Source organism: Nuphar pumila, chromosome 17 (assembly GCF_984573655.1).
Source record: "Nuphar pumila chromosome 17, dmNupPumi1.hap1.1, whole genome shotgun sequence".
Taxonomy (NCBI): domain Eukaryota; kingdom Viridiplantae; phylum Streptophyta; class Magnoliopsida; order Nymphaeales; family Nymphaeaceae; genus Nuphar; species Nuphar pumila.
This window is the reverse complement of record NC_143265.1, coordinates 80,791,660-80,805,433: the sequence shown is the minus strand read 5'-3', so window position 1 is coordinate 80,805,433 and position 13,774 is coordinate 80,791,660. Positions and strand designations below refer to the sequence as shown.

The 13,774-nt window shown below is 37.7% G+C and overlaps 1 protein-coding gene across 1 annotated transcript; it reads right to left on the bottom strand.

Annotated features, from left to right (window-relative positions):
* Nucleotides 1-10,065: 10,065 nt before the first annotated feature.
* LOC149812441 (uncharacterized) lies at nt 10,066-13,489 on the bottom strand. Its single transcript, XM_089993897.1, has 2 exons — nt 12,713-13,489; nt 10,066-10,312 (listed from the first exon to the last, which is right to left on the bottom strand). Exons 1-2 carry the CDS (start codon nt 13,317-13,319, stop codon nt 10,233-10,235), a joined length of 687 nt encoding a protein of 228 aa, XP_089850023.1. The 5' UTR covers nt 13,320-13,489; the 3' UTR covers nt 10,066-10,232.
* Nucleotides 13,490-13,774: the final 285 nt, after the last annotated feature.

Here is a 13,774-nt window from a genome sequence, read left to right as displayed (position 1 = left end):
ACTTATCCAACCCTTGAGTGTTGGGAAAATGAGGAGAATGCCTTTCCATTTTGTCCTTTTAAATTTTAAAAAAGGGAAAAAAATATGGCAAGCCTTGAGGCTTTGCCCTTGGTCATAGGGGATCGAATTTTTGGTTCAGTAGAGACCTTTGTCAATTTCGAGAGAAAGGGTGGGAGAGGGGCTTCCACCATCACCTTCTGCCACTGCCCCCTTCTTTGAATCGGCGAGCAGATGAGGACATCGTCCCCTCTATAGGGTTCTGGTTTTTCGCAGAGAGGAAGATGAGAAGCAAAAATTTGGAGAGTCCAGAGCCCTCCCTCTCGAAACCGAGGAAGGTCTCGCGAGATTGTTCCTCCAAGGAGAACGTAGTCGGCCTAAAATCTGCCAAAAAATCGATCTTCGACCGTCAAGGAAAATGCCTCAAGGCTCACCATGTTTTTTCTCCATTTTTTTTTAATTTAGAAGAGCAAAATGAGAAGGTATTCTCCCCATTTTTCCCACTCTCAATGCTTGGACACGTGGTGATCGGGTATATGCCATGGCATATACCCGCTCCCTGGAACCGGACTCCTGTTCTAAAACCGTGGTGCTCTCCATATAGTATGGTATAGATAGCATAAACAGTATTTTATACTTACACGGAGAAGCCAACTTCAGGATCAGAGACCTAGCCACACTAACTCTGTCTGTCATGCCATTGTCATGCCATACTTACGATTACTAACGTGGCAGCATAAAACTCTATGGGCTTACATACTTCGGCTTAAACAGTATTTATTCTTGAGCACATTAACATAGAAGCATGAGAGTTGATTGTACTTTGATTGAAAATCAAGGTTGTTAAATGCGATGAGGCGAAGCGAGGCGTTGAGCATGTTATGAAGCGAGGCGTAAGCCTCGAGGCGTTGAAGCGTAAGCTTCATGATCAAAATAATAAAATATATAATATTAATAAAATAGCACTGGTAAATGGTGTTTTAATATAAATATACATATATGAGTTTGTTATATACATATATGAGTTTGTTTGATGGTTGATTTAGTAAATATAAGGTTTTTGAAGGACTTGAAAAATAAATAGCTCCCAATTTTTTTAAATTATAACCTTGAATTTGTTTCCATCAAAAACTGCCTAAACAAAGAAAAAATCTTAGTGATGCATATAAATATTTTTTTCTTGGACATATCAAATGCATACATGCAATAGAACTATCATGAAACTATAGTTTTTCTGCAATGCACTTTTGTGCACATCTCTTACTTATATACAGGTATATATGTAAATTTAAGTTAGTTATACTAATGCAAGATTTTTAGTGGTTTACCACCACCCAATTAATCGGGAGCTATTAATGCCATTGAAACTTGCATCAAACATTTAGCTAAAATCGTAGTGAGGGCAATCCAAACAGTGTTATATTTGAAATTATTTTAGATAATTATGTATTCAAAACAATTCCAGAACGCTTCAGGTACTGAGGATGCTTCTTAGTACCTTGAGCGTGCGCCTCGCCTGTGAGGCGTACGCTTCAAGCACTGAGGCGTACGCCTCTCACAACACTGCTGAAAATTATTGTAGCCCGCATTATGATATCACGTTTGTTATCATCGCAAAAATTTACTTTTGCAAGTCAAACTGACATTTGAAAAAGATTTTGAAAATAACTCGCTTCAGTTTTAAAATACGGAAAATTTCTGAAGAATGGGACTTGCCTATCGGTACAAGGTTCAACCATTCCTGGCACCATAACCAGGGATAATCGAACCAAGGATCAATCATGTGCTTTACTTTGTTCAACTTGTCTAAATCAATGTTCTATTTCTAAATGCACAAAGAATCAGACATGTGCTATGAATTTGAAAAAATGCAGATTGAAAACATAATGTTTGCTTCAAATATTGAAAAATACTTGGAAAAGAGAATACCTTGAAAATCGTGAATGGCATTTGGAACACATTTCTGAAGAAAAGAAAAATTAATTTTTGAGAAATTTTGATATTTTGAGAAAATCGATTTATGAGAAAATTCAAATAACTTTGAGAAAATTGATTTTTCTGAGAAAGGATTTTGAATTGGTCAAAAGAATGGGCGTGTGGCCCTATGAAATCTTTTCATGATGCAGTCTAACTTAAATGAATGAATGCAATTCTGAGAAAATATTTTCTGAAAATTTTAAGAAAAATCTTTGAAAAAGAGATTTTTGTGCCTTATAGAATTTAGATGAAATAAATTCTTTATATATCCCTGACTATGGCCATGAATATGTATTGAATATATCTCATTTGATTCCAAAAGGGGTAAATACTTAGAAAAGTTTGAAAAATATGCTATGATTTCTGAAAATGCCTAAGAGTGTAGGCTATTTGTGTCTTATAAAAAGATGATAAATCTGAGTTTTGTTTGTATTCTAACTATGGCCACAAATATGAAACTCACCAAGTTTATCAAAGTTAATGTACATGCCATTAGTGTAGACTATGATGAATTTGAATATACATGAATCATCATCCATCACACACTAACATCATTGAAAAATACACTATACGCAATGCAGCCCTATTCTAAGCAGGAAATTAAATTCTTATTCCAATGTTTACATTTTACATTAATGATAAATTGAAATAAAGAAAATGCAGTCTTTAGTGTCCTTGCAAAACTAGCAAACTGGTTAGTGAAAATATGTCGGCTTTTCAGGATTTATCCAGCAATATCTGAAAATTACTGGATTTTTCCAGATATAAGTCTTTTCATGTTTTCCTAAAATAAATATAATAAAAATTGATGAAAATTGAATAAATAATAAAAAAAAAACTTTGAAATTCAGAATTTAAAAAAAATGACCAAAATGTCCTTAAAAACAAGACTATGGCCTTGAAATCAGGGTTTTCAGAAAAGATTTTTGTAAAATTTTTAATTCAGAGATCAAACTGATTCAAATCAACACCAAATCGAGTGTGGAGCACCCTAGCATGATTATGAATATGATCAAATCCTAAAAATATAAAATTTTTCATGAAAAATATAAAATATCATAAAAATATCATAAATTTTTTGCTCGTGTTTCAGTTGAATCAGGACTCTGCGGGCATCCTGTTTTCATAATTTAACCAAATATTATATCAAATGAATTCCAAAATTCATAAAAATCTATATGTATGCTTATGATAACCCTAAAATTAAAGTGTAATAAAAAAAATATTTTTTATATGAAAATTAAATAAAAACCTAAAAACATGCAATTTTACCCGCAGGCACGTACCTGTCACAGTGTCAGACCTAAATCAGGTAACAAACAGTATTTAAAAATAGTAAAATTTCACATAAAAAAACTAGACAAATAAACAAAAATATTCTCTTTTATAGATTAGAAAAATCATCTCTGGTTAGAGCGATATCGTTTCGGCAATATACGCTTGATTTCGGTGAACGTATAACGGTTCTAGAAAAGGCAGTTCTGATTTTGGTTTAAATAAAAATAATAAACAGAGTTCAAAATTTATCAAAATCATACTGATAAAACTAGACATACTTTTGAATCTATGGCATCTTACGAATTGTAAAAATGATCTCTGGTTAGGGAGATACAATCCATGTAAGTTGACCCAGAGCTAAAACCATACATAATGGTCTCTGTGAAACAGGTTCTGATTTCTGACAGAGGAAAAGTAGCAAACAACCATAGAAATATTTAAAAATTTCAAAAGATGTACCAGACATCATAACAAACCCACTATTTTTTATGGATCGTTGATTGAATCTTCGATGAGGGAGATATCGCTTTGACAAAACGTACCTAATTTTGTACAACGCTCTCACGGTACCAGAATTAGAGTTTGGTTTTTGATTTTTTTACTATAGTTATAGAATTCAAAATAATCTAATTTTTTTTATGAAAAATCACCAACACGTGCACAGTTTAACCCTAAAAAACAGAATTTAATGACAGAAAAACAAACATAAAATAATGTTGTTCTCGCATGCCCAAAATCAAGAACGCATATTATCAATAAAGCTTATGAATAAACCTAATTTAAGCATGTAAAAACTATTAAAAAATATAATAATGTAACGAATCCTATTTTGATGCTTGAACACATGAAATAAACATTAACATGATAAAATAAATAAAAAAGTTAGAGAAAACACTGTTGAAATTTGATTTGGCCGTTAAAAGAGGGATTCAACCCATCGAACGGTCGAATCTTGATCTTTTTCAGGCGTTTAACATAATAAACAAAAAATAAACATTGTTAATGGATCAAAAACGTGTAAGGAACCATCAAACATCAAATGACCATCATATTGAGGCCCTCACATGATTTTTTTGAAATAAAAACAAGAGAAAATATGCTAAAAAGGTGCAGCAATGGCAAAAATATATAAAAAAATAAATAAAATAAAAAGAAGAAGAAGAAGAAGAAGAAGATGACTCACCTTGGGGGCTGCAGCAATAAAGGAAGGAGAAAGGCTTGAGGGAGAGAGGGCCACAAATTTTGGAGAGAGAGAAGGTGAGAAAACATGCTTGGTTAACCCCTTATAGATCCCCTTTTATAAAAATTTTGAACTCTTAATTAAAGAGTTGGATTTTTTTGAAACTTCTTTAATTAATTAAGATAGAGCAAATGGGAGGAACGATTTTTGGTGAAGTTCTAACTCTAAAAGACTCTACCTAATTAACTTAAATGAGTCTTAATTAGCCTAGAATAATCCCAAATGTGGAGCCACCTACTGTGGGCTCATATTTGATTTTAAAAGCCCTAATTTCAAGATTTAAAAACAAGGTTTTAAAAAGTGAAAATAAAGGTTATATTTTAAAATCAATTTTGATCTTTTTGAAATTCTAATTCAATTAGGACACTAACCAAACTTGAACTAACCTCTTTCAAATATGGCGCCACCTACTGTGGGCCTCATTTGAGTTTTCAAAAAATGCTTTTTAAAGTTTGAAAGTAAAGGGGTTAAAAACAAGATTTTCAAAAAGGGTTTAAAACAAAATGTAAAAATCAAAATTCTAAATCAACTAGAGTCCTAGATGAATTAAAAATCTCTCGAATGTGGTGTCAGGTGTGTGGGCTCCACATTTGAGTTTTTAAACAGGTTAAAATAAAGATTAAAAAAAAAAGTTCTTAAAACAGATGAGAATAAAAACAAAGAACAAATTTGAGAAAATTAGAGTCCTAAACCAACTGAAACTCTTGACTAGAGTCTTAAAATTTTGAAAGTCTTAAATTTTGGTTTTTGAAAGATAAATGACGAGGTTTTGAAAGATCTTTTTCAGATATTAGTAAAAGTGAACAAAAAGACAAAATCAGGGTTAGAGTCCTAATCAACTGGGACTCAAGGATAGAGTCCTAGAATTTTGAAACTCTTAGAATTGAATATGTTTTCGAAAAATAAATAAAATAAAAGTAAAAAGATGAAATCAGAGTAGAGTTCTTAACCGACTGAAACTCTGAGGTAGAGTCCTAAAATTTTGAAACTCTACTATAAAGTCCTGAAATTTTGAAATTTGATTTTTTGAAGGATAAATGAAGAAATTTTTGAAAGATTTTCTAAAAAATAAAGTCAGGGTTAGAGTCCTAATCCAATTGAAACTCTGGAACAAAGTCTTAATCCGACTAAAACTCTAAAATTTTGACTTCTTTTAAAAGATTTTCTTGAAAATAGGTAAAAACAGAAGTGAAAGGTAGAGTCATGATCTGACTGAAACTCTATGATAGAGTCTTAGTCTGACTGAAACTCTATGATAGAGTCTTAGTCTGACTGAAACTCTAAAATTTTATCTTTTGAAAGTCAGATGAGAAGGTTTTTGAAAACAAGTGAAAAACAGGAATAAATGATGAAATCGGGATAGAGTCCTAATCCGATTAAAACTCTGGGACAGAGTCCTAGTTTGACTAAAACTCTAAAATTTTGGGCCAAAATGAAAGATTTTGAAATATTTTCTTAAAAATAGAAATGAAAGATAAAGTCCTAGTCTGACTGAAACTCTGTGATATAGTCCTAGTCTGACTGAAACTCTGAGATTTTGGCCAAAATGAAAGAAATTGATGAGGGATAAGACTACCTTTGGCTTAAAACAAAAATAAAATTTTGAAAAAGGTTTAAAAAGTAAAAAGGCAGAGTCTTAAGTCAACTAAAACTCTAAAATTTGAGATGAAAGAAAGGATCTAGAAGCGACACCACCTAGATGGGTCTCATTTGAGAATTGAGATCAGTTAAGACTGAGTTTAAAATGAATCCAGATCACTTTCTAAGAAAAATATTTTGAAATAAAAAAATATAAGATTCTAGAGGTTGACAAAAGGCAAATATCGATCTAAAACCCAGGTTTTTTGAGTTGATTTCGAAAGAAAAGGTTTTAAAATCTAATCTGGATTGAAAGATTTTGAAAAACAGAAGTGTTGGATCTCGAAAATGATATGCAATGCGATGAGATGCCATAAAAGGATATGAAATGATGTGAAATGATATGCAAAAGGGAAACCCTGGATGAGGGATTTGAAGTCTCGGACTCCTGGCGGAGACAAAGATTTGAACATTTTTGTTCGAAGGCAAAAATTGATGATTGAAATTGAGCAAAAATGGCGATTGAATCTTTAAATATTTGAGTTTGAGGCAGCATTCAGGCTCTGAATAGCCCTGGCTCAGATGTCGACCAACTGGTTTCTTGAAGGATTTAGAGAGCGGGCCCCAATGGCAAGAGGAAAGGGTTTGTGAGTGAAGATGAAAAATTTGGGTTGTTTACAACATCCTATTGACCAACTGTACCATACTATCTAGGAAAATTATGTATATGTCTGGCTACGCAAATATCACATGTTGGCTCATGAGGGCTTCACTCATAGAGTCTGGATCAGGTGCAATCACATGGCACAAAATTTGTGCATTAAGCACAGGATATCCCTCCACCAGGCCTTGGGCCTCACAACTGACAGGTCGTCCCTAAGATGGAGGGTGATCTGGTGGTTAATGCACAAATATTTGTGCAATCATATTGCACCTAGGGGTGGCAAAATTTGACACAACCGCCAACCCGCTTCTTAGGCGGGTTCGGGTTTGGCTTAAACGGGTTCGTGTCGTAAACGGGTTGACCTGCTTAACCTGTTTATTAAACATGTCAGGTTCGTGTTAGGGGTATGCCAACCCGGCTGACCCGTTTAATAAACGGGTTAGGTGGGTGGGTCAACCCATTTACCCAAACCCGATCCGCCAACCCGCCCGCTAACCCGCCAACCCGTTTACCCGACCCGTTTATTAAACGGGTTAACCGTGTCGTGTCGGGTTACCCGTTTAATAAATGGGTCGGGTTCGTGTTTGCCACAGCCCCGACCCGATTGCCACCCCTAATTGCACCTGATATTTTCACCCATTCATTTGGTAAGGGTCTCTTATGAACGTCACCAAGTTGATAGGATGTCACAAGTTCAAAACCCACTAGGGGGCATCCCTTGTCTGTTGAAGCTACGTGTACTCCTTACTGGGTAAGGGGACCTCAATGGTTGGATCGCATCACACCTATTGATTTAAAATTTCAATAATTTCCAGAGAATTACTAATATCTATAAAGCACAAGCCGACTACGGTAAGTCCGCATGGGAATTAGGGATGTAAGCGGTTCGGATTCATGTTGGATGTAGCCAATACCAAACCCGACTAATTGGTTATTGGCTAATCAAACTTGAAATTTGGATTCGGATTCAGGTGGAAAAAAAGCTAACACTGAATCCCAAAAATAGATATTACTGGATTCGGATATATATCTGTTGAACTTCGTCGTGAAATCCTAAACTGAATTTGTATCCAATTGCTAATTAAATTTAGTTTTCTTAACCAAATCCGTCTAATCAGATTCGGAATTGCGTTGGTTATCCGATATCCCTTGCAGGAATGCACCCTTTGATGGTCAATTTTGGTCACCAAAGATAGTACATTTCCGTTTTTTTTTTGTGCTTCCAACTAAAAATAGTTTCACCAACGGGTCCTCCGTGTGGTTGTTAGGAGCTGTATGTGCACGTCTCCTTGTGGTGGGAAGTTGCAGGTTCAAAACCCAATTTTGGTGTCTACGGTATAAAACTCCATGAGTGCTCCTCTCTTGCCCAACAGGAATAGTGTTCAGTTGGCTTCAACCTTGTGGCAAGGGACGCACGCAAACCATGGATATCCAACTGAGGAGGTCCTTCAACTTGAGCACTGTTTGTGCGTGTATGTGTTTGTAAACGAAAAAAAAAACTCAATCTGTTACATGAGCACCATTGCCATCTGTACTGGATGAACTCAATCTGTCGATCGTAGGAATTGAGATCAGGTGCTGTGATTGCACACTGTAAGCGTGCTGCTGCTACACCTCATCACCCACCATGTGCTGTTGGGCCCCACAGCTGACAATCTGTATCCCAAAGATGGTGGGTGATCAGGTGGGAAAATTAATGCTTTCAGAGTTGCCTATAAAAGGTGTCATAAGGGTTATTAGGGTTCAGTCCACTTAAATCTGATAAGATCCAGCAGCAAGTACGACCCAAATCCAATCCATGTATCAGATGTGTCTTAGACCAGACCATTAGCAGCTTCACTTAATTACAATGTTGGCATCATAATTCAATGCAGATTCCATTGTTTATTATGGAACCTGATCCAATCTTGTACCTCGTAGGAAAAACAGAGAGAGAGAGAGAGAGAGAGATTATCATTTTAAGAAACAATAAAGAGAGAGGTTGGAGATGGAACCACCAGCAAGATGATCTCCACTTGACCAAAAGCCTACTCAATCTTTTTGTTCTTTTTCCATCATCTTAAGCCACTTTGAGAAACTCAGTCTTACCAAACACGAAAACCACCAAAAAAGTTCTTCACTTCGGCTCATCTCTACCTTCCATTCCAAATTGAAGATTAAGTCTAAATTCAGTAATCAGTTCCAATTCACCTGTGACTTCCAATCTTATGTTATAGTCCTTACCAACTGTTTCATTGCCTTGGCTTCTATTATCAAACAATGATAAGAGTATTTTATCAAAAGTTACCTTATCAGCTATTAAAAAAAACTCAGCATTTGAGTTACTACACTTGATCACCTATCTGGATGCACTCCAAATAACCGGTGAGATATAAAATGATATTTTTGTCCGTTCTTTAATGAAACAACTCATCTTATGTCACCCTGATTTTGCGGACCAAGTGTATCTTTAAAATATAACTTACAAAAGCAGACAGCTAAATATAGCCCCAAGGGGGTTTGGCGTAGTGGGGTGGGGGCCTTGGCTGCTAGCCGGGCAGTCAAGGTTTGATTCTCATGGTAGCATAGGCCCCGGGGGCAGGGGTCCTAGCCTTGGAGTTTTACGCTGCTGCCACAATGACTGTAAGTATTGCAGGCTGAGCCATCATGACCAGGTCTTCGTGCCTGGTGCGGTTTCTTCGGGTTATAATTAAATAAAAAAAAGGACAGCTAAATATAATTAATAATTTGATGACAGCTTTTTGTAAATAATCTTATTCACAATTTTTTTATTGGAAAATTTTGTGAATAAAATTATTTAACAAAAGCCATGCTTCCCAATCCGAGAAAATATTTGTGAATTAGATTATTTACAAAAAATTGTGAATAAGATTATTCACAATTGCCATGATCAGAAGCATTGATTTTCAGAAACCCATGCTTCCCAATCCAAGAATCCCATGTCCGCAGAGTGTTAACTGTGGCAATTCACAGATCAGTCCATCGTAAACTTTGTGCTTAATAATCTTAATGGGATGGACAGAGAAAGGACGCAAGACAATGTGTATGACAAGGTTACTAACAATCCTGGAAAATCTACAAAGGATCCGCTCATCTGGTAGTGCACTTGTGAATGCCACCAAGTTGATGGGACATCACAAGTTCAAAGCTCACGAGTAGCGTCCCTTGTCGCAAGGTCAAAGCTGGGGTGTACTCCCCAGTGGGCAGTGGAGAGTCTGGAGACCTCAAGGGTTTACCCAATCGGAGGTCAGCCAATGTCCAGTCCGTGATGAGAAGAGCTTTCTTATAGATTATCCAAAAAAGACAAAAAAAAAAAAAAACCCGCAAAATCTACGCCAGAAAAAAACAAGTTTCTTTTTTTTTTCCTTCATAGTCTTTGGTCATCTCCTCGCTGTATGTAGATGTGATGAAAGATAGGCATGAAATACATAGATTTTAGAGAGGGAAGAAGAAAAGAAAGGGATGGGACCCCATGAAGTCAGAAGAATCCCAGACGCTTCAGCGACAGTGCCGCAAAGAGCAAGCAACCACCTGTGCCCATTGCCTCAATCTTGTCTTCACAATCTGCGGATTATCCCCTACAAAACCACAACATTAAAAATCATAAATATGTATAATTCATTTTTTTAGACAAAAGAAAAAGAAAAATTCATCCTTTTTATTTTTCACCTATGTTACATGGATATGGATACGGATACAGAGTACAGGGATACGATCATTTATGTAAAGTTTCTAATATGACTTTAATATTAGGAGATATAGAACGGGAATAAAAATCAGAGTATCAGTGTGACAATTTTTCACGAGCAAGAATGGAGTTTTTCGTTGTATGATGCAATAAAAACCTTCCCGATGGGAAACCCTCTCAAACCTACCAAATTGACGTTTTATTAGATTTTTGGTATTTTTTTTTAATTCTGACCATACATCTATATGCTTGTTTTTATAGGAATCACTTTTTGGAACATTTGATTCCCATGCATAAAATTTTCAGAAATTTTTAGGCTCCAAATACCATTTTTTCTATCCAAAATTCATGATCTAAGTGTCTAGATCTAGCAAATCTATCATGCTGTACACATCTGTATGGTCAGAATTTAAAAAAAAATCATTTGATAGTTTTGAGACCGTTATCATTGGGGAGGTTTTCATTCCCCTGCAATAGACAAGGCAGTCTTGATGTGGTAAGAGGGCCAAACAATGTGAGCCATCAAAGTTGTCAAATTTAGATAAGATTTTTTCTTTTTTAATACTCCAACAAAGCAACAATTTATTGCACCAACAATAGCCCGCATGATATTTATTATAAATCTTCCAACTGGGCTATAGTAATTCACGTAGACATTCAACTTGCCACACACAGTTTGCGATCAAACCTACTGCCTTTGGGATCAGTAACTAGATAGCCAAGGTAAGATGGAAAGCCCTTCTATTGACAGAATGGAATGAATATGCGATGCTGGGAGTTGAAAAGTTTCCCATCACTTCAGATAGAAATGGAAAGCCTTTGGTTTTTTTCATGTAAAAAAAACTGAATAATGAAAATAGATGACGAGTGCCTGATCGAATTGATCGGGTCATGCATGTAGGAACAATGTTCAAATCTAAACTGCATATGTGTGTGTTTTATATGTGCGTGTGCTTGGGTGTGTGTAAGTAATGCCTTCATTAGCACCTATTTGTCAACAATTTTGTCTCTCAAACATGGCCAGTTTCCGCGCATGAACAAGATGATAACCAACCACTCTCATCTAAACAAAAAATTGATGTGCCATCAAGCAAGCTTGTGGAGCAATAGCATCATTTCCAAAAAATTGATAAAAAATAAATAAATGAGTTATAAAAAATAAGTAGAAATTAATGAAGCACTAAGTCATGGCTGACTTTGCTCAAGCTCGGCTCATTTATGGAATTTTTTTTGTTTAATTTCCTGGATAATCCAAGAGAAACCCTCACCCCGCTCCCCCAATCACCAACCCCACATTGGTTGACCTCTTGTTAGTAAAACCATTGAGGTCCTCCCTGCCTACTAACGAGTACACCCCCAGCTTGGACTTTGTGATAAGAGACGTACGCCATCAGTGGGAGAAAACTTGTGACATCCTGTCAACTTGGTAACATTCACAATTCACCCCTACCATACGAGAGGAAGCCAAGACAGAGCTAACTAATTGAGCATAGACTCAGGCTTTGAGCTTCATTCAATAATGGGGCGTTTGTTGCACTGCATGGCATGTGACATCCCCTTTCTACGAACGCTTGGGAAAACTCTTTCCTATGGGTGGTGTGCTACACCAGTTTCATACCAAACGAAGGGCTCCGTGTGAAAAGGCATGTGGCTTCATCATACAAATCTCAGTTTGTGTTCGTTTCCTTGACCTTAAGAAACAATCATTCTTTCATGCGAAAGAGGGCCTCTTCCCTACGTAGGGTGAATGGGATGGACTAAACTTCGGCTTGGGCTAGAGCTCAATTTAGCCGATAAGATGAGCGGCTTTGAACTATAGTAACAAATCTTGTTTTCAGAATATTCTCATCAAGGTAAAATCTGCCGATAAGTTGAAATATTTTGTTTTTCATAAAAACTTATCAGCCATGTTTATGATTTAAACATATAAGAGCTAAAACATGTAGAAATGTTTAACACCACGCATATTTAATATCAATTTAAATTAGTAAAATATCACGATATACTGGTAATAGAAGGGATTTTGAATTTCCCGTGAAAATAATGCGAGATTTTTGCGTTCACCAAGTGATAAAATGGTCATTAACTCAGACGATTACTGTATCCTATTCCCTTCCATGTGAATACGATCGGCGATTCGTTCAAGGGAGGTCCCTTGTGCGGATCGCCGAGTCTCTCCACCGCCGGATCGGCAGGAAAAGAACCGGATACCACTATTCCGTGACATTCCTGATCGGATCGAATAAATCGGATTTTACTTCGGATCGGAGGAGGGAAAGGGACTCGCTACCTGGTCCGATGAATCTCTGGGGGCTGCCGGCCGGCGATCCGGAGCATTCCGACGCTGACGACCTCTCGGCGTACTGCCGGTTCACGGCGTAGTAGAGGTCGAGGGCGGGTATCGTATCGGACAGGCTCGGATCCTCCTTGCCGTCGAACCGGAAGCCGAGCTCGATGCACCCGCGGAGCTCGTCGAGGTCCTCGTCCGTGACGCTCTTGCTCCGCCTCCGGCCGCCGCCACTGTTATCCTTCCGTCTCAGCCAGGCCTCCTCCCGATACGATTCGCTAGACCAGGACCGGTACTTGTAGAGCGGCGGCACACCCTCGGCCCTCATCTGGCTCGGCTTTCTCACCCCGCCGGCCAGGAAGTCCGGCACCTCTCCTGGCGGGAACTCCGGGAACGAGTCGTGATCGTCCCAGCAGTCTTCCTCCTCCTCCTCCTCCTCCTCCTCCTCCGAGTCGAACTTCAGTTTCTTCGCGGCCGCGGGACCGAACTCGGCGGCGCCTTCGGCCGTCTCCGAGGCCGATCCGACCGCTGCAAAGCCGGTCGATCCTTCCATCGCCATCAACTCTGGATCGATCACCTCCTCTTCTTCTTCTTCTTCGGTGTAGTTCATTTTTGTATCTGTTCCGATCAAGAGAGATCTAGCTTTCTTTTCTTCTTCTTGTTTTCGGGGTGGTAGTGGAGAAGAAGAACAAGGAGCCCCTCGCCCCAGTGGGGCTAGTGCGGGAGCGGTGGCTCTCTACTCTCTCAGGCTTTTCGCTCTCTCCCTCCTCGCCTTCTGAGAGGGAGATGAGGCGTTAAAATAGTAGTCGCAGATCTCTCTCTCTCTCAGAGGGAGGGAGAGGCCGCTGGTCCCATGTGGGGAAGGAAAGGCCCATGCGACCCCGCCAGTGGGAATCGCCTTTCCTACCCTTTTCCTTTCTATTTCCGTGGGAATTGCGGCTTGTCTGCACTTGTTTCCGATATTTTCACAAGCCCCCTTGTTTTTTTATATTATCCCATTTACCTCCTTCATACAAGCGACCGCAAAACTTTGTTTAGGAAAAAAAACTGATTTTTTTTTTTTGA